The sequence below is a fragment of the Hypanus sabinus genome, chromosome 7, assembly GCF_030144855.1.
Source record: "Hypanus sabinus isolate sHypSab1 chromosome 7, sHypSab1.hap1, whole genome shotgun sequence".
NCBI classification, from domain to species: domain Eukaryota; kingdom Metazoa; phylum Chordata; class Chondrichthyes; order Myliobatiformes; family Dasyatidae; genus Hypanus; species Hypanus sabinus.
In genome coordinates, this window is record NC_082712.1 from 68039541 (window position 1) to 68064939 (window position 25399).

General features: G+C 44.2%; 1 protein-coding gene across 2 annotated transcripts; it reads left to right on the forward strand.

Annotated features, from left to right (window-relative positions):
* The first annotated feature begins 195 nt into the window (after positions 1-195).
* nipsnap3a (nipsnap homolog 3A (C. elegans)) lies at positions 196-24737 on the forward strand. 2 transcript variants are annotated; one of them, XM_059974867.1, is made up of 7 exons: positions 197-475; positions 602-709; positions 11082-11295; positions 11897-12055; positions 18660-18809; positions 19982-20068; positions 24444-24737. In XM_059974867.1, the coding sequence occupies exons 1-7, from the start codon at positions 416-418 to the stop codon at positions 24518-24520; spliced, it is 855 nt and encodes a 284-aa protein (XP_059830850.1). In that variant the 5' UTR covers positions 197-415; the 3' UTR covers positions 24521-24737. The 2 variants fall into 2 exon arrangements, with proteins under 2 accessions (XP_059830851.1, XP_059830850.1); XM_059974868.1 differs by lacking the exon at positions 602-709 and having other exon boundaries at positions 196-475.
* The last annotated feature ends 662 nt before the right edge of the window (positions 24738-25399 follow it).

Consider the following 25399-nt stretch of genomic DNA (forward strand, 5'->3'; position numbering starts at 1 on the left):
ATTGATGCAGCTCGACATTCGATAGTTAGAATGGGGGCGGGGAGCCTTACATCGAACTTCTGAATTTTATAATATAATAAGCGCTCGTTCGTAGGGAGGGGGTCCATAAATTGAGCACCAATGAACGACCAGTACAATTTCTAACAGGTTCAGAGTTTGAGAAAAGGGGAGGGTACAGTAAGTGCGTGTGAACGAGCACGGCTTCCGTTTGCAGGATTAGGTTATGGGAGGGAAGTGCTACGCTGCGCTCAGTGTACTGCCCTACGGACTGGGAGGTCGAGGTAGTTGGGGAGAGACGTGCAGCTTGGCCTGCCTGTGACAGGGGTTGAGCCCGCGGTTTCAGCGTTGACACGACGAAACAGAACACTGTCACACCATTCCCTCGCTGACACTTCCCCTTCCACTTTCCAGGGTCATGTACAGCCTCGGCAGCCTGCTAGGCCAACTCCGGACAGCCCTCTTCCCCAGACTGCAGGTAAACATGCAACAACGACCATCAGGCCGAATGGGACGGTGACGTTTCATGTTTTTATGGTTATCTGCCCTTGCAATCTTTCATGGACAAGCCGGTACTTAAGAACTATTTTGTTTTCTGGGCCAGGATAAGTTTCTCCAAGTTGCATGCAGTGGAGCACGTCAGCAGCTCGGGTCGTGGAACAGTGGAGCTAAGCCAGCTGCGCATAGCCTTTCTTTGGAAGCCAGTCGCTGGGTAAGGGAGTGTGTGGAGGAAAAGCATGCTCATTAAAGACTTAATTCAGAACTCGGGAGTGATATCAGTTAACAGAAACTTGTAATGCAAACTGGCTGTAGTTTTGCATCTATAAAAAAAATATAAAGTAAAACAGTAATTATTCCCCAATATTTCTTAAGAAGGGTTCCATAAGATACTTGCATGTGTTTGGAGTAACTTTCTGAAAGAAGTAAGGCAGCAGTCTTGTTTCCAAGTTTCTGTAATCACTCGGGCAAAACTGCTGTGTACAGGACTGCTCAGTTTAAAAGGTGGATTGTTTTCAATAACTAAGTAGTCTGGAAATTAACATTGATTCTAAGGTAGGAATTATCAATAACCTTGCACTGTTTAGTAGGAAAGCCCACATTGCTGCAGTGGAGTTAATGCCGATCTGTGCTCTAAAGAAGGACGTTGAACATTCCGTTTTTGCTGAATGCACTCGCTGTTCTGCCAGAAAGCAAGCTGTGTGATGTTCATAAGGCAATTAAACTACCAAACAAGAATTTACTTATGTAACACGTTGAATGTAGTAAAATGTCCCAAGGTGTGTGATTGAACACTGAAGCACGTAATATGCGCTTTAAAAGTCTGGCTAAAGTTTTTGAACATCTTCCGGGTAGAGAGGCATGATATTTTGAGGAAGTTATTGAAGCTGTTATTTGGTTACGTAGGAAAGTTACTTACTTATTTACTGCCTGTTAGGGCAGCATTGAAGGTCCTGGTGGTGTTCAGGGTTTCTTTTATTGTGTCATTAGCTTCCTCCAGGTAGTCACTACTGTCCCTAGAGCAAGTCCCTGGTGGAGACTCAGGTGTACAGTCACCCTCAGAAGCAGGATTCTTCACTGTTGTTTCCCATAACAGTTTCGTTTTACCAGTCAGGGGTGTTAGCCCTGAGCTAAACCCCCAAACCTGGAGGATCAGTGAACCACTTCTAGTCAGACCTCTACCCTTTGACCTATTCGGCATAGGTGACCCTACCAAGAGTCAAAGCATGAAGCCCTGCCCCCAGCCAACATAGCTCTCTGACACATGAACCTCCAAACCATGACAAGGTTGTGGTCCTCTTGGAGGATTTAGGAAACTAGTGAGGTGAAAATTCCACATGTATCACTTAAGTGGAGTGCACCAGTGGACTTCCAGAAATCATCATCTTCAGTGTACTGTGTATGTTAATCAAAATGGCTTCTTTGGTTTGCTAGAGTAGGAATGCTTTTATGTTTGATGTGTTTTCTCTCGCAGTCGTTTAGCTTTGGACTTGCTGATATGGGGATTGTATTCATTTTTTAACCAATGGGGAATGTTATTTTGTCTTGTGAGGATGGGAGCTTGGGGGTTTCGCAGTCTTTTCAGGGGAGGTGGGAAGGAGACACCAAGGAAGGTGGGCGTGCGCTGCACTGCTTGGTCGACCACCGGGGGTGGTCCCAGGTGCGAGGACGTGGAGGTCGGAGGAAAGTGACGAGGGGTCGAATGGTTCGATGGTTGAGCTCCAATGATGTGCAATAAACTGACTGAACTTTGATAAGTTGGCGCCTTTTACTTTATTTTCTTTTCGTTCATATATACTGTATTGCATAGTACTCTTTTAGTTTTAGTAAAATCTTTAAAGTATATTCCATAACGGTATCTGTGTGAGTTTGATATTGTGTGTGTATGCGCGGCATAAACTGGATTCTCACAGCACCTGCGTGTACGGGAGGTGGGGTTGGTGAGTGGCTGGATCTCCTTTTCCCCTAGACATATAACAGCCTGTTGGGTAAGTGTTCCATTTGTGGGGGCTCATCCGGGATTGGATTGTCAGGGGCTGAGGAATCGCGCAGGTAGCAGAGCGGAGATGGACAGAGATAAGATTTTTAGCTGGTGTGAGTTGGAAGATGTACTAGTGCAGTATGCCTGTGTAGTGAGTGGAGTGGATTTTCGAGTTTCGGGAGACGCGTTAGTGCGGGGGTTAAGTTTGGTAAAAGGTATTGGGCTGGTAGAATTGGTAGCTAGATGGTGTGGTAAAGAGGTAGAGTCTAGTTGGGTGTTGGTTCGTACCAGTGCTGACGTCATGACGTTGGAACTGCCAGCGACGGTCAGTGTTCCAGGGGAGGCAGGGCCGTGGGGGCTCCACACTCTCTCCGAGGATGAGGATGATGAGACACCGGAGGAGGAGCTAGAGCTAGAGGTGTCCCCCAGAGAGGTGCCCGTCACTAGTAAGGTGGGGTCGGAGGGGAAAGGCGTGACTAGGCCCCACCCCCCAGGTAGGGTGGAAGCCTCGGAGCTGGCAGCCACACTTAACTCCCTGGTGGGAGTGGCCGAGAGGCCACGGCTGAAGCTGGGGGTTTTCTCCGGAGTCAAGCCTACCCCAGATGGGGACGGGGACTATGAGACTTGGATCGAGTTTATGTCTCTGAAGTTAGAGGAGTGGCCAGGCTTGGAGGAGGAGAAGAGGCAGCGATTGGTGGGAAGTTTGAGGGATTTAGCAGCCAAAACAGTCCGGGAGTTGAAAGCTGAAAAGCCTGGGGCCTCAGTGGAGGAATGCATAGAAGTTTTGGAGGGAGCGTTTGGGTTGTCAGGGGAACCCTGGCTGCTTTTAGCAGAGTTTCAACGCCTGGAACAAGGGAGAGGGGAAAAGCTCTCTGAGTACATATTTAGGATGGAGGGGATGCTTACGGGGTTGCGGTGCCGGGGGGTAGTGAAGGCGCCTGACGTGGCTAGCGTGAGGATGAGTCAGATATTCAGTGGCTCTCTGGAGGAGAACAAGGTGGCGTGGACTATCTGGCAGGCTTATAGGAAGGGCCCCCCTCCATCCTTTGGGCAATCAGAGAGGTGTGGGAGGAGGAGAGAGCGTTGGGGCCGAAAAGGGGCTCAGGCCACCAGGAGCGATCCTTAGCGATACAGGAAGTGGTGGCTGGGTGGAGGACTGAAAACTCCCAGGGGAGTAGGGACCCCATCTGGAGGGGAAGACCAAGGAAGGTACTCAGTCCCAGGGCTGGCCCGTGCAGTGGGTTGGGAGCAGGGGCTGTCCTGGGAGAGGAGGGGCAGCGTGTGCTTTAAGTGTGGGGAAGAGGGTCATTTCAGGCGGGACTGTGGGCAGCCAAGGGTGCGCTATAGCTGTGGAGAGGAGGGACACTTTCGGTGGGATTGTGAGAGACGAGTCCCACGGAGGGCAAGCCCCCCTGCGACTAAGAAAGGAGAGGTGTCGGGAAACTTAGGAGAGGCTCAGTGAGGGAACAGGCTGTAGCCTCTGGAGGAACACGTTCCCAGAGATCAGCCAGGGGACCACCGGGAGCCCACGCCTCTATTCCGGATGGGCTGGTAGGACCCCGTGCCAGTGTGTGTCTACGGATAGAGGGAGTTTACGCAAAAGCAGTTCTTGATACGGGATCGCAGGTGACCTTATTGTACCGGTCTTTCTACAACCAATATCTAAAACATTTGCCCGTAACCCCATTTGACGCCCTGCAGATTTGGGGTGTGAGCAAGGGTGACTACCCGTACGATGGGTACCTATCAGTGAAATTGGAGTTCTTGGAGGGCGATGTGGGAGTGTCCGAAGCTATTGAGACGTTGGTGTTGGTGTGTTTGGACCCGATGGAAACCGATGATGCTGCCCTCCTGGTGGGGACTAACTCCCCCGTTGTGCGATGGCTCCTGGGAGCTTGTAAGGAGAAAGGGGGGGAAACACTTTCTGGAGACCCTCTCGGTGCATCCAGTGTTTCGAACGGTATTCGAAGAAGAGGTTGCCCCCCCAAGGGCTGGACCCGGAGTGTAAATGAGGGACGGTGTGATGTACGCAGGTGAGGCCCAAGATGATTTGACCAGGGGAGGTAGCACTCGTGATGGGGACCCCCAGATTCCCTGGAGTGCCGACGGGTGAAGCCCTGTTAGTAGACACCCCAGACGATCTTGAAGGGGAAACAGATTTCCAGCAGGGGCGCTGCTGAGGCCCGAAGTGCAGAGACCAGGGGTGGTACATGCGAGGCGTATAGCCGTAAATGTCAGGAACACTACGGCATGAGAAGTCACCTTTAAGAGGGGAATGCCGCTAGCGCATCTGTTCCCGGTGACGGTAATGTCTAGCGCGCCATTGAGGACCCCTAATGGGGAGGGGTTGGAGCATCGAAGGGAGCTGACTGCTGAAGCCTTTAACTTCGGGGATTCCCCTGTGTCGCCGGAGTGGAAACGCAGGCTAGTGGAGAAGATGCTGACGATGGAAGCTGTTTTTTTCTCGAGGTGAGTTTGATGTGGGCTGCTCCAAAAGCACTCACCACACCATCCAGGTGACGGAGGACATCCCGTTCTGAGAGAGATCCCGGCGGCTGGTCCCAGCAGATGTTGAGCATGTGCGACAGCACTTGTGCAAGTTGAAGGAGGCCGGAATCATAGCTGAGTCTCGAAGTCCTTATGCATCCCCAATAGTGGTGGCACGGAAAAAGAATGGAAAAAGCATGTGTGTTGACTACAGGACTTTGAATCGGTGAACTGTCCCTGATCAATATACTGTCCTGAGGGTCGAGGATGCATTGGCCTGTCTGAGTGGAGCGAAGTGGTTTAGTTTGCTGGACTTGAGAAGTGGGTATTACCAGATCCCGATGAGTGCGGGCGATAAAGAGAAGACAGCCTTTATCTGCCCGCTGGGGTTCTTCCAGTTCGAACGAATGCCCCAGGGTATATCGGGGGCCCCAGCCACCTTCCAGAGGCTCATGGAGAGGGCTGTGGGGGATATGAATCTGTTGGAAGTGCTGGTGTACCTGGACGATTTGATAGTGTTTGGATCGACTTTGGAGGAACATGAGGAGAGGCTGTTAAAGGTATTAAGCTGGATTAAGAAGGAAGGGCTGAAGCTTTCCCTGGACAAATGCCAGTTCTGCAAGTCGTCGGTCAGCTACGTTGGCCATATCATTTTGCAAGAGGGAGTGGCTACTGATCCAACCAAGATAGAGGTCGTGACCACCTGGCCGAGACCACAGAATGTGAGCGCTCTGCGCTCATTTTTGGGTTTCTGTGAGTATTACCGCCGATTCGTGAAAGGATACGCCAAAATGTGTCACCCGTTGACTCAGCTGTTGTGTGGCTATCCCCCAGTGGGACAGAAAAGGAAGGGGGACCAGAAGCAAGACGCTGGAGGATACTGGAATTCGGCGGAAACTTTTGGCTCGAGATGGGATGATCGATGTGAAGAGGCATTCTGATCTTTGAAAAGGGCGCTGACCCAGGCCCCGGTGTTGGCTTTTGCCGATCCCCAGAAGCCATATGTGCTGCACACGGATGCCAGCTGAGAGGGTCTAGGGGCTGTTCTGTACCAGGAGCATGGCAAAGCATTGAGGCCGGTAGCCTTCGTCAGCCGAAGCTTGTCGCCATCTGAGAGAAACTATCCCACTCACAAGTTGGAGTTCCAACTTGTATAAATACAAGTTGGAATAAAGTATTTAACCTATTTAATCTTTCTTTGCAACTCTGGTCTTCCAGACTTAGCAACTCCTTGTAAATTTTCTCTCTACTCTTTCAACCTTATTTATACCTCTTCTGTAGGTAGGTGACCAAACTGCACACACTACTCCAAATTAGGCCTCACCAGTGTCTTACACAACTTCAACATAACATCCCATCTCCTGTACTCACTGCTTTGATTTATGAAGGCCACTGGGCCAAAAGCTTTATTCATGACCCTAATTATCTGTGACATCACTTACAATAAATTATGGACCTGTGGTCCCAGATCCCTTTGTTCTACTGCATTCCTCAGCGTCCTACCGTTCACTGTAAGACCCACCCTGGTTGGTCCTGCCGAAGTGCAGCACCTTGCACTTGCCTGCTTTAGATGCCATCCGCCAGTTTTCGTCCCATTTTAATAGCTATGCAAATCCCACTGCAAGCCAAGATAGTGTTCCTCGTTGTCCACTACAACCTCAATCGTGGTGAAATCCACAGATCTGCTAATCCAATTGACTACATTTTCGTCTAGATCATTGATATAGATGACAAACAAAAATGGACCCAGCACTAACCCCTGTGGCACTCCACTAGTCACAGGCTTCCAATCGTAAGACCATAAGATATAGGAGAAGTAGACCCATCGATTTGGCCCATCAAGTCTGCTCCGCCATTCAATCATAGACAGATCCAATTCTTCCAGTGATCCCCACTCCCCTGCCTTCACCCCATACCCTTTGATGCCCTGGCTAATCAAGAACCTATCTATCTCTGCCTTAAATGCACCCAATGACTTGGCCTCCACAGCTGCTCGTGGCAACAAATTCCACAGATTTATCAGCCTCTGCCTAAAGCAACTTCTCTGCATCTGAGTTCTAAATGGACGTCCTTCAATCCTAAACTTGCGCCCTCTTGTCCTAGAATCCCCTACCATATAATGGCCTATAATTTTCTGGTTCATTTTGAGATCACTTTATAAACGGTGGAACAACATTGGCTATCCTCCAATCCTCCGCTACCTCACCTGTCACTAAGAATGTTTTAAATATTTACTAGGGCACAAGCAATTTATGCACTCGCCTCCGGCAGGGTCTGAGGGTACACCTTGCCAGAACTTGGGGATTTATCCACCCTGATTTGCCTCAGGACAGCAGATACCTCCTCCTCTGTAGTCTGTATAGGGTCCATGATGTAGGTGCTGCTTCGCCTCGCTTCTATAGACTGTGTGTTTTTCTCCTGAGTAAACACAGAAGCAAAAAAATATCATTTAAGAACTCCCCCATCTCTTTTGGCTCTGTGCATGGATTACTATTCTGATCTTCTAGAAGACAAATTTTGTCCCTTGCAATCCTTTTGCTCATAACATATCTGTAGAATCCCTTAGGATTCTCCTTCATCTTGTCTACTAAGGCAACCTCATGCCGTCTTCTAGCCCTCTTGATTTCTTACTCTTGCATTTCTTATACTCCATAAGCACCTCATTTTTTCCTACCTGCCTATACCTGCTATGCACCTGTTATTTTTCTTCCATAGCCAGAACCTCAAAGTCTCTTGAAAACCAAGGTTCCCTGATACCTTTACCTTATACCAGGTGTTCCCCCCACCCCCCCATGCTTTACAAATGTTTGCTTTACACCACTTTGCTTTTACAAAAATCTTTCCCACATAAATTAATGGTTCTTCGCTTTACGCCATTTCGGCTTAAGAAAGGTTTCATAGGAATGCTCTACCTTTGTAAAAGGGGACACACCTGTATTCTATACAGCACATACAAGCTTTGTGCTCTCAAAATTTCACTTTTGAAGGTCTCCCACTTATCAAGTGCATCATGGAAGTTCCTACAAATCCAGAAAATAGTCTGTCGCAATCCACTCTTGCCAGATTCTTTCTGATACCATCTAGTACTAACTTTCTTCTTGAGCACTTCCATGGTGGCATGTATGTTACGGATGACACCGTTCTTCACTTGTTACCACAGTAACCCTTTGTTTTCAGGCTGTCACTCCACCCTTTATATATGTATATAAACTTCCTGACATCATGAAATACACGGAATGGAGGGATTGCTCAGTGTAGATTGAGCTTCCTTTACCCATGATAATCCTTCCTTTTTTCAATAGACCATTCTATTACTTTAGTTTATCATACACAAGCTTTTTTAATCTTTTTAGTTCTTGACACCATTCTTTAATCTAAGAAAAATGCACTCCAGCCTTCATTATCTAAAGTAACTTCAGCTTTTTACAGATTTCAGTTTGGAAATCTCCAACAGTATATATTTGACATAAAATATCCACAATATCAAAATATCCATGTACAAGTTCACCACGCCTCCATCTATGTTGCATGATATAGTGAAGTATGACTGGTTGTGTAAATATGTGAAATATGTGTTAAAGCTGTTCAATAAAGAGTGTTAACTGAGATGCATTACTTAAGTCTACCAGTCAATCTTCCTTAACAGTACTGAAGGTTTTGAAATGTGTAATCTTGTCTGTAGTTCTGTTCAGAGGTTGTTCTCACTTTAAATAGAGTCATACGGCATCATAGGCTATGGTTGCAATTGGTGCCAATACTCTTAATTACATGGCATAAAAGGAGGCAATTTGACCCATCGAGTCAACGCTGTGTCCTTAACGGTCATCCTCTTATTTTTCCATATGTTGCTTCTACGTATGTGGATAGGCCAATCAACCCAGCAAGTCATTGCTAACTTAGAGACACCGCTTCAGTCACATTTCTCAATTCTTATGAGTAAACTTATTACTTCTCATAAGCCCTTCAATGTGCTTGTTCCACCCAGCATGTTAGGGGTAGTTTCTAATTAATTTGGAGCCATTTCCCCAGTATATTACTTTCTCTTACGTCTATTCGGTACCACTTTGAAAGCCCTGATTGACTCTATCTTTACTACACATTCTAATCAATAAGGCTTTCCCTACATCTCCCCATCTGTTCTGCTTATCATTTTGAACCTGTACACTGATTCTTGATCACTTGAAGAAGTGGAATAGCTTCTCAACACCCTATCTAAATCAGTTGTGACCTTGTCCAATTCTAACAAATCTCCTCCATACCCTTATTCAACACCACAAATCCTTTCAAGCTTGCCAAGAAGCTCAGAGACCTCGGCCTTCACTCTGGCTTGTGCAGCTGGATCCTGGACTTCCTGTCAGATCGCTGGCAGGTGGTAAGAGTGGGCTTCCTCACCTCTGCCCCTTTGACCCTCAACACAGGAGCCCCCCATGGCTGTGTCCTAAGCCTCCTACTTTATTGTCTGTACAGCCATGTACAGTGTCGCCACCTATAGCTCCAATCTGCTAATTTGCAGATGATACTATATTGGTTGGCTTTATCTCAAATAATAATGAGGCAGCTTACAAAGAATTCATCACCCTGACACAGTGGTGTCAAGAAAACAAGCTTTCCCTCAATGTCGCAAAAAAACAAAGGAATTGGTTGTGGATTACAAGAGGATCAGGGCTCACCCTTATTGACATCAATGGATCTGGGGTTGAGTGGGTGAACAGCTTTAAGTTCCTCAGTATACACATCACCGAGGATCTCACGTGGTCGGTACTTACCGGCTGTGTGGTGAAAAAAGCACAACAGCGCCTCTTTCACCTCAGACGGTTGAAGAAGTTTGGCATGAGTCCTCAAATCTTAAGCGGCACAATCGAGAGAATCCTGATTGGCTGCATCATTATCTGGTATGGGAAATGTACTTCCCACAATCACAGGACTCTGCAGAGAGTTGTGCGGACAACCCAGCACATCTGTGGATGTGAACTTCCCACTATTCAAGACATTTACAGCGACAAGTGTGTAAAAAGGGCCCAAAGGTTCATTGAGGACCCCAGTCACCCCAACCACAAACTGTTCCAGTTGCTACCATCTAGGAAATGTTATTGCAACATTAAAGCCAGGACTAATAGGTTCCATGGCAACTTCTTCCACCAGGCCATCAGACTGATTAATTCACGCTAACACAATTGTATTTCTAAGTTATATTGGCTGTTCTGCTGTACATCTTACTGTACATACTATTTATTACAAATTACTGTAATTTGCACATTGTGCATTCAGACAGAGATGTAATGTAAAGATTTTTACTCCTCATGTATGTGAAGGATATAAGAAATGAAGTCAATTCAATTCAATTTCTCCAAATAACCAAGGAAAATAACCCAGCTTCCCGAATATAACCTTTATAACTAAAATTGCTGATCCCTAGAGCTGTTTCAGTAACTCTCATTTATTCATGGGTTCTAAAGTGTGCTGTCATCAACTATGTCATCTTTTATGAGATTTCACATTACCGTCCTGCCATTGTATCTGTAGCTTTCTGTTAACAAAGACAAGGAAATCATACTTGCGAACCTTCATTGTTCAGTCATTGCTTAATAGTTTTTGAAGAGCGCCTTGTTGCCAGATGCTAGCACCCCCTACCTAACAGCATGTACGCTTTAACTATCCAAGGTAGTCACTCGCCACCGCCTCCTCAAAAAGGAATACAGTGGCCAGTCCTGCGGGTATTGCATGCTTCCTACAAAAGAATTAAAATCTCTCCAAGTAAGTGGCATGAATTAACAGGTCTGGTTGGACATTAAAAAGCTACAAATTCTTCTTTATTTGTAACTTCTAAGTGAATATTCCATGTTGATTTAACCTGTGTTCAGACCACAGGCAAATACTTAAATCTCTTTACTTTTTCTTACCGGTGATAGATAATTTGTGATCTTCATTAATTTGTGGCCCCTTTAATAAACCAGAATGACGTATTCATGACATTGACAACATTGTGATGCAAATTAATTGTGGAGAGATTTCAGCACACTCTGCTTCATTTACAGTTGATGCAGTGGGGATATGGATGATGATTTAAATGTTAAATATCTGAGATGTTTTCATGTCATTATGTAATTACTTTTCTTAGGTCCACAGATTTGTAGGAACTTCCACGGGACCCCAGCAGCAAGGTGGCACTTTTTATGAATTCCGCACCTATGCCATACAGCCAGGGAAGATGGCTGACTTTTTAAAGCTAACAGGTGATAATATTCACCTGCGCACCGCCCATTCAGAGCTGGTTGGCTATTGGTCTGTAGAGTTGGGGGCTCTCAATGAAGTCTTACATATATGGAAATATGGTAAGAAAAGTACTATTTCTTGGGAAATGACTTTTGTCCATTTTATTCCATTGAGGAATAGGAAATGCGTTACCGTAGGCTACAATAGCACAATGCATTTGTGGGGCTTTGATACAGAGTTTGGAAAAGGCAAGATGCAAACTACAAGTTCATTCCACTAGATTACCCCTGACATCTCCTCTGTACCTACTCCCAAGCACCTTAAATCTGTGCCCCCTTGTGGCAGCCATTTCAGCCCTGGGAAAAAGCCTCCGACTATCCATACGATCAATGCCTCCATCATCTTATACACCTCTATCAGGTCACCTCTCATCCTTCATCGCTCCAAGGAGAAAAGGCCGAGTTCACTCAACCTGTTTTCATAAGGGATGCTCCCCAATCCAGGCAACATCCTTGTAAGTCTTCTCTGCACCCTTTCCATGGTTTCCACATCCTTCCTGTAGTGAGACGACTAGAACTGAGCACAATACTCCAAGTGGGGTCTGACCAGGGTCCTACATAGCTGCAACATTACCTCTCGGCCCCTGAATTCAATTCCACAATTGATGAAGGCCAATACATCATATACCTTCTTAAATATATCAAATCACTTTCTCCTTAGGTAGTTATAAGGAGCGGATTGCAGTGCGAGAAGCTCTGGCAAATGAGAAAGATTGGCAACAGTATTATATTTCAAAAATGGTCTCACTGGTCACCAAGCAAACAAATGAAATCACCTACCTGGTACCTTGGGCACAGATGTATACACCATCAAAACCAGGTAAGCCTCTCGATGTGACTCTTTTCCTCAATCTAGTTTTATCAAATACCTTTCCTTTTTTTTAGGGCATGGAGGGTGTTGCACTATTGAGACGTTAACTTGGGATTAATTGGGACGTTGCACAGGGACGTTAACTATTGGACTAACGTCCAGAAGCTTGGACAATTGATCTGGAGCTGAGTTGGAATTCCAGTGTGGCAGTGGGATGCTTTATGCTAAACTGGAATGAAAACATAAGCATTCAAACTATAGAAGTTATTATGCTGCTTTATAAACCTCCTGTTCACTAAATTACTCAAATAATGCAAATCTTAAATGGTCCATTTGGGATTGCAGATCCAAATTCCCGGGCACTTAGGAATAGTAATAATCATAAAGCTATATGCCGATACAGCAATAGATGCTTTTATCAAAAAAAAATGTGAAATTTCAATTTAATGTGAAACACAAAGACTGGACTTCAGATGAATTGACCTGATACAGCTGTGGTGTTGTTTGTGTGGAATGTTCATATTTTCACTCTGAGCTCATAGCTTTCCCTTGGGTGCTCCTGATTCCCCTTACACACCGAGTTGGTTGGTTAGTGGGATATGGTGAAATACCTAGTATAGTTGGGTGGCAGGAGCATGAGGGCATTTGATGGACATTCAAGAGATAATAGATTACAGAAAAATAGTTGTGGAAATAGCTCTAATGGGAATGCATTAGGAATAAACATATCCTGATTGACCAAAAGAATACTTCCTTTGTTGGGTGAGCAGAATACGGGGAGTGGGGAGGGTGGGAGGATGTAATGTAACGAAGGGTTAATGAATGTTCGCAGGACGTTGTTGCTTCTGTTATGAATGTACCACAGCTCTGAGGGGCCGAAGGGTGTGGGGTAGCCCCCTCCTTTGTGAGAATCGCAAGATCACTATTGATTTGGGTCAGGAGATCCAGGAAATGAGAGGGAGATGTGCGGAATGTCTTGACTCCCCCGGCGATATAACGCTACGGGAAATGGCCATTGTCTCTTGGAGACGAACTTGTGTATTACAATACTGTGCTACGTGGAAGCCCTCAGGCAAAGTGGGCTGGTTGAGGGAGGGATTGCATCACCCCAACCTGATTGACATCTGAGACCCTGTGAGTCGGGATAAAAGAGGGTCTGTGGGAACAGCCCCTTCAGACGCACCAGAAGAAATGCTAGTGATCCCGTAATAGCGGAAGCCAGTGGGGAGGCCACGTGCGTTCGGATCCATTTGCCCCGGAACTGGTGCCCTTTACCACAGAAAAATGGCTTTTAGCTAACAACGGGGAAACCAACTCCCAACGACTCAAAGGATTGACATCATAAAAGGACTGGGCAAGTTTTAAACCCGTCTTTCTCTCAAACCAAAACGCTGCAGCTTGAACAAACTAACAGTGACTTTTATATTTCCATCGGACAATACATTACCCCCTAGACAACAATAGAGCTATTTCTTATTATTATCATACCCGCTCGATTAGATTTAATATTGACGACATATATTATCTGTATGTTTGCATTGATATTATTTTGTGTATTTTTATCAATAAGTACTGTTAAAATAGTACCACCAGACTTCAACGGACCTCTCTATCTTTGCTGGTAAGTGACCCAGTTATGTGGTTCGTAACAACTTGGGGGCTTGTCCGGGATTTGATACCAAATTGGAGGGCCAGTGAATCGGGCTTGTAAGTCCAAACTTGGATCTGGTTACATGGATAGCCAGGCGGGAAACCAGCAAAGATGGACGTGGGTGAATTTATAGAAAACCCGACTCTGGAGGCGCTAGAGGCGGCCTCCAATTCAGACTTGATAAATTTGGCGAAGGGGTTAAACCTCGCAGAGGTGAGGTTGTCAATGAAAAAGCAGGAGGTGCGAAGGGCAATAACTCAGTATTATATTGGGAAGAATGTGTTTGCAGCTGAGGTGTTGGAAAATATCCCTGAAAAGGTACCAGCTAGTGGGACGGCTCAGTTGGAGTTGGAGAAATTAAGGTTAGAACATGCAATTAAGGTAAAGCAGCTGGAAGCAGCTGAGAAGGAGAATGAAAGAGCCGAGAGAGAGAGGGAGCATGTGCTCCAGCTAAAGGAGTTAGAGGTGAAACGGGAGCAGGAAAGAGCGGAGAAACAAAGAAAGCATGAAATTCAGTTAAAACAGCTGGAAGCAGCTAAGAAAGAGAAAGAGAGAGCCGAGAAGGAGAGAGAGCGAGCCGAGAAGGAGAGAGAGTATGGGGAGGCAGAGAAACAAAGGAAACATGACTTGGAGGTGGAGAAGTTAAGGCAAGGGCGAAGCGATCAAGGGTCAGATCAAGGGTTCAATGTTAGTCGAGAGTTGAGGTTAGTGCCTCCGTTCGAGGAGACGGATGTTGATAGATATTTCTTGCTTTTTGAAAAGGTGGCAGTGAATCAGAAGTGGCCCAGAGATCAGTGGGTGGTGCTATTACAAAGTGTGTTAAAAGGGAAGGCACAGTGGGCATATACAGTGTTGGCCATGGAGGAGGAAGAGGAGGAGAGTTATGACAAAGTAAAGGCGGTCATTCTCCGGAGTTATGAGCTAGTACCTGAAGCGTATAGACAAAAGTTCAGAACTTTAAAGAAAGGGTGGAATCAGACGTATCCCGAGTTTGCCTATGAGAAGGGTGTGCTCTTGAACCGTTGGTGCACAGCAGAGATAGTGGAGGAGGATTATTGGTGTCTCAGGGAGTTAATTTTGATTGAGGAATTTAAAGGTTGTTTTGGAGGATATCCGGATGTATTTGAATGAGGAGCTGAATAAGTCCATCTCAGAATTTGCTAGGTTCGCAGATGAATATGCCCTAACCCACAAGACAAAGTTTTCCTCAAATGAAAGTTCCCAGACAGACTGTGGGAATGACTGAGAAAGCCCGCCGGGAGCTAGTGGTAAGATGGAGGGGGAAAGGCCAGACAGCCAGAGATTTCCAGGCTTGACCTGTTTTAATTGTGGAAAGGGGGGGCATATTACATCTAGGTGCTTTGCTCCGAGGAAAGAGACAGGAAAAGGGAAAGCAGCAGTCCCTATCGGATGTGCCGTGGTAATCAGTAAATCGACAAGAGAGCCCTGGGTAGACAGAGTACGAGAAGGGTCTGAGACTCGTCTGTCAAACGGAACCGTGTTTGTGAGGGAGGGAGACACACCAGTTCCAGTACGGATCTGGAGAGACACGGGCTGAGCTGTCGTTGATCAGCAGTAAGGTACTAGATTTTGGTCGCAAGACCGGAATGGTAGCTGTGAAAGGAATAAGCAAGGGGACAGAAATGGTGCCCTTACATAAGGTCATTATGGATTATGAGCTGGTGTCTGGACCAGTTGAAATAGGGGTGCGATCCGAATTCCTGAGGACTGACGCGGACGTCCTTCTCGGTAACAATTTAGCAGGTGGTAAGGTTTGGGCAGCAATGACGATGACCAGCCGTCCGGTGAGTGTTGCAGCCCGGCCCCTAGGTTCCAAGATCTATCCCGCATGTGCGGTCACTCGCAGCATGTTGAGAGAGGCAGCTGAGAAAGGGAGCAGTTTAAATCCGGCCAGTTCCGATTTGGCAGAGACGTTTTTACCGACCCTGTACCACGAGGGTTTAGAGGGTGGTAAAACAAAGAGTAGTAAAGTGAAAGAGGGTAAGGGAAAGGAGGTAGACCTGCCCTTAGCGAGGAGAAAAGTTCTAGAGGCAGAAGGTAAAGATGAGAAAGAGCTAGAGCTGTTAAAAGGTCCAGGGTTGGACCTGGATGATCTGTCTGGGTTGGCAGAACTGTTTGAAGAAGTTGAAAATGCTAGAGGTGTTCCCAATAATGAAATGTGGACAGTCCTAGATGAAAAGGGTGCCCTTACCTTGAAGAGGTCTGCTGGGTTGGCAGATGAGGTTGTTTCAGCCCGCGGGGTTGAGTTTACTCTGGAAGGGAGTTGCCCAGAGAGTAGCTGGGAGAATCAGGGGACATTAGAATTTGGACCGGGTATGGGTATTGAAAGCCTGAAAGAGGCAAATGTCCCGTTTGAGTGTGTCCAAGATGTGGATGCACGTGGTACTGAACCTAGTATTGGAGCTCAGTAACAGTCTGAGGTATTTGATTCCGTTGAAAGGGAAGGCCGTCCTTGTGGGTCAGATAGACGTGGTTCAGTGAAGAAAGGGTTAATCTTGGTAATAGTGGGAAGTGAGAGTTCCTATGTGTTTGTGCTCGACGGTGGGTTAAAAGTTAATGCGGAGACGAAAAGTGGGGGAGATAAATATTATTATTGAAGGAAACAGGAAATATGTAGTTCCCAAATCAAATGAAGAAAATTTAAAGCCTGCGGATCGCTTACAGATTAAGTCGGAAGATGACGGGGTCCCCCCGTGCTATTGTTGTTCCAGAGTGTGGTGTGAAAAGGCAGAATTTGAAATGCTGTTTGAATAAAGAGTTCGAACTGAAAACTAATAGCCTGAAGGGTCCTGAAGAGAGGGCTAGCAACCTGTGTAAAATTAAAGAATTGGGTGGAAATTCAGAATTTGGGACACGGCGTTGATAAAATAACTCCTATGAAAGAAGCGGGCGAGAGCCTATTTCGCCGGGGTACCCAAGCTCCCCACGTGGGAACTAACCGGAAAAGAGGCGATGGTTAATGGGGACGCCATTTTTAAATAGCAAAAGCCAGTTTTACGGGATTTCGACAAAGCATGTGAATAATAAAGACAACCCCATGGAAGCCTGCCTGTTAAGTTTGAAAGCAACAGAAAGATTAGTATTTGCATGAACTTTTGTAGATACACGTAAGCTAAGATCACAACTCCTTAGATTTTGTTTACTGAAGGAAAGAAATAAAAATAGGTGGTTATTCAATTGAAGTCTAATGCTACAAGACTTTAGTAAGGTACAAGATGTTAAGATATTAAAGAAAGTGACACTGTAATCGTTAACTGTTTAGATGCTGAATTGAATGTATAACTATATTATTCTATAGTGAAAAGGAAAAGCTTTTGTATTGTGTTAGATTCTAAAATCCTGTAAGAATCTGTACTACTTCATTTTCACCGCTGGTGAAAACGCTTTGAAGAAAGGGGGTGTTATGAATGTACCACAGCTCTGAGGAGCCGAAGGGTGTGGGGTAACCCCCTCCTTTGTGAGAATCGCAAGATCACTATTGATTTGGGTCAGGAGTCCCAGGAAATGAGAGAGAGACGCGCGGAATGTCTTGACCCCCCCTCCCGGCAATATAAAGTTACGGGAAATGGCCATTGTCTCTTGGAGACGGACTTGTGTATTACAATGCTGTGCTACGTGGAAGCCCTCAGGCAAAGTGGGCTGGTTGAGGGAGGGATTGCATCACCCCCAGCCTGATTGACATCTGAGACCCTGTGAGTCGGGATAAAAGAGGGTCTGTGGGAACAGCCCCTTCAGACGCACCAGAAGAAACGCTAGCGATCCCGTAATAGCAGAAGCCAGTGGGGAAGCCACGTGCATTCGGTTCCATTTGCCCCAGAACCGGTGCCCTTTACCACGGAAAAACGGCTTTTAGCTAACAACAGGGAAACCAACTCCCAACGACTCAAAGGATTGACATCATAAAAGGACTGGGCAAGTTTTAAACCCGTCTTTCTCTCAAACCAAAACGCTGCAGCTTGAACGAACTAATAGTGACTTTTATATTTCCATCGGACAATACATTATCCCCTAGACAACGATAGAGCTATTTCTTATTGATTATTATCATACCCGCGCAATTAGATTTAGTATTGACGACGTATATTATCTGTATGTTTGCATTGATATTATTTTGTGTATTTTTATCAATAAATACTGTTAAAATAGTACCATCAGACTTCAACGGACCTCTCTATCTTTGCTGGTAAGTGACCCAGTTACGGGGTTCGTAACACTTCTAACCTACCATCTTTGATCCCAAGCTGTGACATGAATTCATTGATTAAATCTGATTTTGCAAACTAGTTTACAAGACGCGTGGAGTAGCAACTTCTGTAAAAGCATGAGTGGCCCTTGGCTGTAGCCAATCCTTTAAATTTGCATGGTGGATCGAAATGAACTTTTATGTTGTTATGGCTACTGAAAACTCTGGTATAACTCAGGACTCCTCATCTGAATTCCATCAACTTCCAGCAGCTGATTCTGAAATGTCTTCTAGTTTAATGAAGTACCAGATATTTGAATTTTATGTTTCTGTTCCTCCCACCCTGGGCTGCAAAGCTGCACATGCATGTAATGCTGTGGTTAATTAGTGGACAGCCTTTATTGATAAGGTGAGCCCTTGAATGCACCTCAGACTTTTAGTTTGTCTACATTGCTTTTCTCCATGTCTAGAGAGAAAATATCTCAAGGATCAGAAGTCAAAAAGCAGCATGACCAAAGTATGTTTGAAACTCCTGAAGAGATGTACTGAAGGTCCTGTGAACATTGAATATCAGTGACATGGTTTGTTATGCTAATATAAAATTATGCACTGTATTTGTGTGCAGTTAATTACTGCGACAAGTTAGACCCACGTGATTTTATTCATTGGTCTCTTTCTGTGCAGTAATGTTCTGTGCTGTTTATTGGGTCGAATATTACATTGCCCTAATTTTTGATATGTCTTCATTCCTGAAACAGGTGTATATGAATTAATAAGCTATCAGATGGTGCCAGGCGGACCAGCTGTGTGGGGAAAAGCCTTCCAGAAAGCAGTGAGTGCACACGAGCACGTTGGATACTGCAAGTTGATTGGGATATTCCACAGCGAATTTGGCAAACTCAACAGAGGTAAAACTGCTTTTGTTTTGAGAAGCCCCAGGATTAGTTAGTGGATTTACATCACACAGTTCGATGGAGCCAACTCTTTGAAGCGAGCACGATTCTGAAGGGGATTGACAGGGTGGCTGTGTCCCCAAAATGGATGGTCTCTAGTTAGGACTGTCCTGGGGCAAGTGGGTCAGCTGTTTAGGGCAGATGAGATGTGTCTTCAGTCTGGTGGTTGTGAATCTTTGGAGCTGGTTACTTCATAGAGCTGTGCGTGCTGAGGCTTTCAGCACATTTAAGATTGAGACCAATTCATTTCCAGACACTAAGAGAATGAAAAAAATATGGGAATTCAGTAAATCACCTACTGTCTTGCTCTGGAGTTAATAGTAATATTGTGTCATTTTTGTCTTTAGATAAAATAAGGGCAGTTTATTTAGTATATCCATTTACAGTTGTTCTCATACCTGTCTTCTCTCAGGTCCCTTGGTTCTGCTAGTTTTGTTTTTGTGTCACCTGGAATGACAAACTTTTCCATCTTGGCCCTCTGCAGAGATGGGCTTGGGTGTTTCAGCGAAGCTCTTGGGCATTCCAGACTCACCTATCTAATGTCTGAGCATTAATGTCCCCACAGCTCCTTACGTGCAGTCAAATTGGCCATCAATCTGAAAAATAAACTACCTTAAGGCGGCTGATTTTTGGATGATTGAGCTAAATGTGTGCTACTTTTGGAAGCCGGGGACCCAATGAAGTTTGTGTTAAGTTGTGAATTAAATTAAATTAAATTATACTACACTGCCTAAAAACATATTTCTGACAGGTTTGTATGTCAAACTAGTGTCAAGTAATTAACTGAAGAGAGCAAGAGACAGAAGCATTACTTAGCCATTCAGTTCCTTCTAGTTTGATCATAACTATTCTTTTTCCCATGATTACCTACATATACAAAAAAAATTGATCTACCTTGAATATATCTGGTGACTGATCTTCCCCAGTCCCAGTCTTTGGATAAAGAATTACAATGGTGGGCAACTAAACTCCTTTGTCCTGAATTGTTGACCCCGTCTTTTAAGATGATGATCACTTGTTGATCTCTCAGCCATGGAAAGCATCTACCATCTTGAGCTTCTTAGGAATTATCCCTTATTAATTCCCAACTAATGTTTGTTCTAACTTGCGATGATCTAATTTTATAGTCCATGCCCTGTGGTGGTATGAGGACTGCGATGCACGAGCAGCTGGAAGGCGCAGGGCTCACGAGGACGTCAGGGTGGTGGCAGCAGGTAAAGACTGATTTATTTTCTCTCTGTTCTGTATTCACATCAGAGACCCAGGGTTATATCTGTTGATGCTTCTGCTCCTGGCCAGAATGATAGTGACTGGAAGTGCGACTGAATTTCCAGCAAATGGACTATTCCACAGCAAAAGCTGGAATTATTCACACAAAGTACAAACGCGAGACAACCTGCAGACGCTGGAAACTGCCTGGCCTGCTGAGTTCCTTCAGCATTGTGTGTGTGTTGCTATTCATATAAAGTCTCATTGAATTACAGTAGTAGTACATGTGACAGAAACTAGAGCAAAGTTTAAAATGAGGTTTACTTCAAAAATACAAGATTCAAATACATTTATTGTCGAAGTATGTATGCAGTATACAACCCTGATACTCGTCTTCCTACAGACAGCCACGAAACAAAAAAACACCATGGAGCCCATTCAAAGGAAACTTCAAGCACCCACTGTGCAAAAAAAAGAATAAAAGGCGCAAAAAAAACACAAGTGACAACTCAATATAAAACATGAAACGACAGAGTCACTGAGCAGTCTTGGAATGTTCAGTTTGCTTTAGTTCAGTTCAGTTCAATTTAGCTCTGTCATTCATCGACTGAAGGCCACAGAGCCTGTCCATTCCAATCAAAATCGCGTAAAATAGCATTTAAAGAAAGGAGTAAGCAGAAACACAACATGAATTTCAGAGTCCATTCCACAAACTGTGCCGATATTACCCCACCCAAGACCCAAGACTCTGGCAGCATTAAGCAAGAGGGAGAGATGAACCAGTCAAATGCAGGCACCTTTCTCTGAGAGCAACGAGTAAGAGGGAGAGACAGACTAGTGAAACCCAGGCAGATGGTGATGAGCACCCGCTTGCCTTCCACTCCGGTCCATGTTGATGTCAGTTTTGCTCACCCCTTCAATCAGTGAGAAATGGCGATGATCATGGGCCTGCACCCCGTCTCCAGGCCGTACAGTCCACCTGAAACCACTGAACCCCCTTGGTGACAGTAAAATGTCAGATAGCTCAATCGGCCCAAAAACACACCACCAACTTATAGATCACAGGTCCCAATAGTAATAGAATCATATTTGAAAGAAGTAGTCTTGTGAACTGTCTGAAGGATGTCGCCTTTGGTCACATTGTTCACGGGCACCATCTTCTATCATTTCCATCATCCTGCTTCCTCTGGATGCAGAGAAATACAAAAGACAAACTCGCCGCATACTGTCAGCCTGAATCACTGTGACAGCGCTGACTGCAGACATAATTGATGTGTTGAGTATTCTCCCGGTTATCTACAATCTAGCTGACTCACGTTACTCTAGGCCATCATTTTTCTTTTACTTCAGATATTTGTATTGTTTTTTTGTTCCTGAGTTTTTTGGAGGTGCTTTTTCTGGTACACAAATATCCTGTCTTTTTAAAGTAACTGTTAGATCCTACTAATTATTTTGCTTATTACTCTTGTTCTGATTTTATTAAAATGATCTTTCTAACTGATCTGACTAAATCACAAATATTAATTCTGCTCTCAACTATAGAAATGTAATATTCCCTCAAATAATTTTCAAAGTTGTGTGTTTAAAGATTGAGTAAAGATGTTGTGTAATCTGGGATAAATAATGGGGTCAGAAGTAGAGAAGAAAGCAGTTTGATTGATTAATCCCATGTCATCACTTTGCTGGATCATCTGGTTGCTCTTACCCCTTAGCTCAAACCTTTCACTTTGTCCTTTCTCAAGTGTCTGTTTACTTCCCATTTGAAAGAGCTGTTTGAATCTAGGATCTCAAATGCTCCCTGGTATACATGGTGTTTTCCTGCACCAGAGTTGGAAAATTATCATGCTTGGAGCTGATGGCATGGCTGCCTGGGATGGATTGATTAAACTTTGGGATATTTGAGGATCTTTATTTGAAGGGGTGGCAAAATCTTAACAGGTTGATTGGTTGGAGGAGATCCAGGAAGGTTGAGACTGTGAAAAGGTTTGAAGCAATGTAGAGGATTCTGTGATCAATATATTAAAAGAGCCAAGGAGCAGTTGAGAAAAGAATTAGATGTGAACAGAATAATAGGAGGCACAGCAATATCTTGTACAAGTGAAACCCACAGGTTATAGATTCTGGGAGGGTTCAGCAATAGATGGGACAGAAGGCAGATATGCAGAGGGTAGGTACAAGGGAGGTTCACAAAAATGATTCCAGGATTGAAAAGCTTGTCATATGAGGAGCGTTTGATGGCTCTAGGCCTGAATTCACTGGAATTTAGAAAAATGAGAGCAGATCTCATTGAAACCTATTGAATGTTGAAAGACCTCGATACAGTGGATGTTTCCTATGATGGGGGAGTCTTAAGATCAGAGGACACAGCCTCAGAATAGAGGGTCATCCATGTAAAACGGAGATGAGGAGGAAATTCTTTAGCAAGAGAATGGTGAATCTGTGGAATTCATTTCCCAAGGTGGCTGTGGAGGCCAGGTCATTTGGTATATTTATGGCAGAGGTTGAACAATTCTTGATTAGCCAGGACATAAAGGGATACAGGGAGAAGGCAGGAGATTGGAGTTGAAAGGGAAATGGACGTACAAAAAAGCTGGATGAACTCAGCAGGTCGGGCAGCATCCGTTGAAAGGAGCAGTCAAAGGGAAATGGATCTGCCATGATGAAATGGCGGAGCAGACTTGATGTGCCAAATGACCTAATTCTGCTCCTATATCTTATGGTCTCAGTCATTTGATGTCACAGCAGTCTAACTAGATGAAAAACTGAATGATAGATATCTGTGCTTTAAAATGCAACTTCCATCATAGTGTAACAACAGAGGAAGAAGATTGTGTAGAGCATGAGCTCTATGTTCAGCATGTGCATTATGAGCTCAGTATTACGATTGAAGAGAATTTAAATTGGTGATTCTCAGCACAATCAGTTTTACCTCAAGAATTATCTTTGCACCTATTCTTTTTCAGAAATGAATGTATAATTTTAATACAGAGGATTCTGGTTAATTGGGCCATTGGTTAATTAGGGCAGCTGCTTGTATGGGAGCACAGAAGAACTCTTAAAGAACAGAAACTAATCAAGGAAATTGCTGAGATTCTTTTGTTTATTTGGAACACTAATTTGCTTAATTGGGACAGTAGATTTTTGTGAACAGTTTCTAACTAGTGTCAGACGCCTGCACTTCTGTGACTGGTAGATACTGCATTCTGCTTACAGCAACCAGTTTTTAAATAGCATCAGCTACGTGTGTTTGTATTTAAAAAAACAGTGATTTTTGTTACTGATAGATGGCAAGAAATAAGCAGTAGGAAAATTCAGAAGTATTTTGCTCAGTGCAATTTCAAGATTTCAGGCTTGGAGGTGCCAGAAGCAGCCAGGAGTGAAGATGAAACGATTTCACTACTCCAACAAATTAGGACCTATAAGGAATTTGAAGGTATCAGCAATCAACTTGAATGTTACAATCAAAATGAAGATTTGGAGGCTGCTGTTGCCAATAGTATTGTATGCAGGCAGTCCCTTATCTGCACTAGGTGTCTGAGCTGATTTTGTTCATTTACAGTCAATAAAAAAATGCACCAGCATACTCTGGATGAATTCCTCCATCAATAACTGTTAGGAACTAATGCAGTTTTATAGTACTGTCAATATTGATGGTGTTCTAATTTGTTCTGTAGTTCATTTAATGCATAACTTGTTACTCTGTTAAACAGTAGTTTGGCTTTTCTTAACACCTCTTTGATTATTTCCATGAAACTTCAGCTAATTAGCTGCATAATTGGGCCAAAATGTACTTGTCTCTATGTGATCCAATTAACTGGAATCCACTGTATATATTAATTATATGACTGGCATGATAGCATAACACTCTTAGAGTACCACCCTGCTGCTGTCTGTAAGAAGTTTTTGTTTTCTCCCCATGACTGCATTAGCTTCCTCCTGATGCTGTGGTTTCCTCCCACATTCCAAAGAAATATTGGTTAATTAGTCACATGGGTTTATTTGGGCAGTGTGGGCTTATTAGGCCAGAAGGGGTTGTTACCATGATGCATCTCTAAATAAAAATACATAATATATGTTATTGTATACATGTATGTGGAGCAGATATAATTGGCTAAATGGCCTAATTCTGCTCCTATATCTTTGCTTTATTTAAGTACAATAGTAGTATGCATATTGTAAGAATTTCTAAAGAAGTGAATGACTGCGTTTTGTTAAAACTGGGAAGTAAACTTGTTAATACAGTGGTTAATGTGATTGTTTCAGTATATGCCTGTTAATGCTTCCATGTTTGAAATTAGTAACATTTGAACCCATCTTATGGTTTGCAATGATAACTTTTAAAGCTTACTGGATAGTAAAATGTAATTCCTTCTTTTACAGTGAGGGATAGTGCAACATACCTGATGACCCAGAACAACAGACTTCTAATTCCTACACCTTTCTCGCCTCTGAAATGATTCCACATACTGAAAATACCTTCTTGTTTTCTTCTGAGAGAGAAGTTGACCTACAGAATTCTAGAGTCTTTCTTTGAGGCTTGTTGATGAACACTTTGCTTAGGCAATGATTTATAATTTATATTCATAATAGTGTGTACTGATTAGATTAAACATTAATTGTAATTTGTCGTTCTGTGAAATCTTTTGCATTTTCCATTAAAATTCCTTGAAATATTTTCATTTCATATCTATTTATACTCCCTGATAAATGTGAATGTCCAAAGAGTTGGGAAGAATCTATACACATAGATTCTTACAACAAACTCTGGATAATTCGGGATTGAATGGCTTGTCTTAAGAGGAGCTTTTAATGGCTCTGGGCCTCTACTCACTTGATTTCAGAAGAATGAGGGGTGACCTAAATGAAACCTATTGAATGTTGAAAGGCCTCAGTAGAATGGATGTGCAGAGGATATTTCCTTCAACGTGGGAGTCTAAGATCAGTGGACACAGTCTCAGAATAGAGGGGCGTCCATTTAGAATGGAGATGAGGAGGAATTTCTTTAGCCAGAAAGTGGTAGGTCTATGGAATTCATTGCTGCAGGTGGCTGTGGAGGCCAAGTCACTGGGTCACTGCGATGGTGCGGGCAGCGGAGCGGGAGTAAGGAGTGCTCGTGATTGACAGACGACTGGAGATCGGAGGATCAGTTCCGGAATATAAAGTGTGTAGTAGAGAAAGGTGAGGCGGCGGAACAAGTGATAAGGAGGACACATGTACAGAGGGATGGTCTGACAGAACATGGAGTTAAATGTGTTGAAAGAATAAGTAAATTTAGGAAGGACAACAAAATTCTAGGGGCGTATAGCCTGATGGGAGTTCGGGGAGCTGGGTTAAGC

What these genes read in the sequence shown, in the direction of transcription:
- nipsnap3a (XM_059974867.1), top strand. Translation starts at nt 416, where the DNA reads ATGTACAGCCTCGGCAGCCTGCTAGGCCAACTCCGGACAGCCCTCTTC. An exon ending in CCCTCTTCCCCAGACTGCAG is followed by an intron (nt 476 to 601) that starts GTAAACATGCAA and finishes TTTCTGGGCCAG; the next exon opens with GATAAGTTTCTCCAAGTTGC. An exon ending in CTTTGGAAGCCAGTCGCTGG is followed by an intron (nt 710 to 11,081) that starts GTAAGGGAGTGT and finishes TACTTTTCTTAG; the next exon opens with GTCCACAGATTTGTAGGAAC.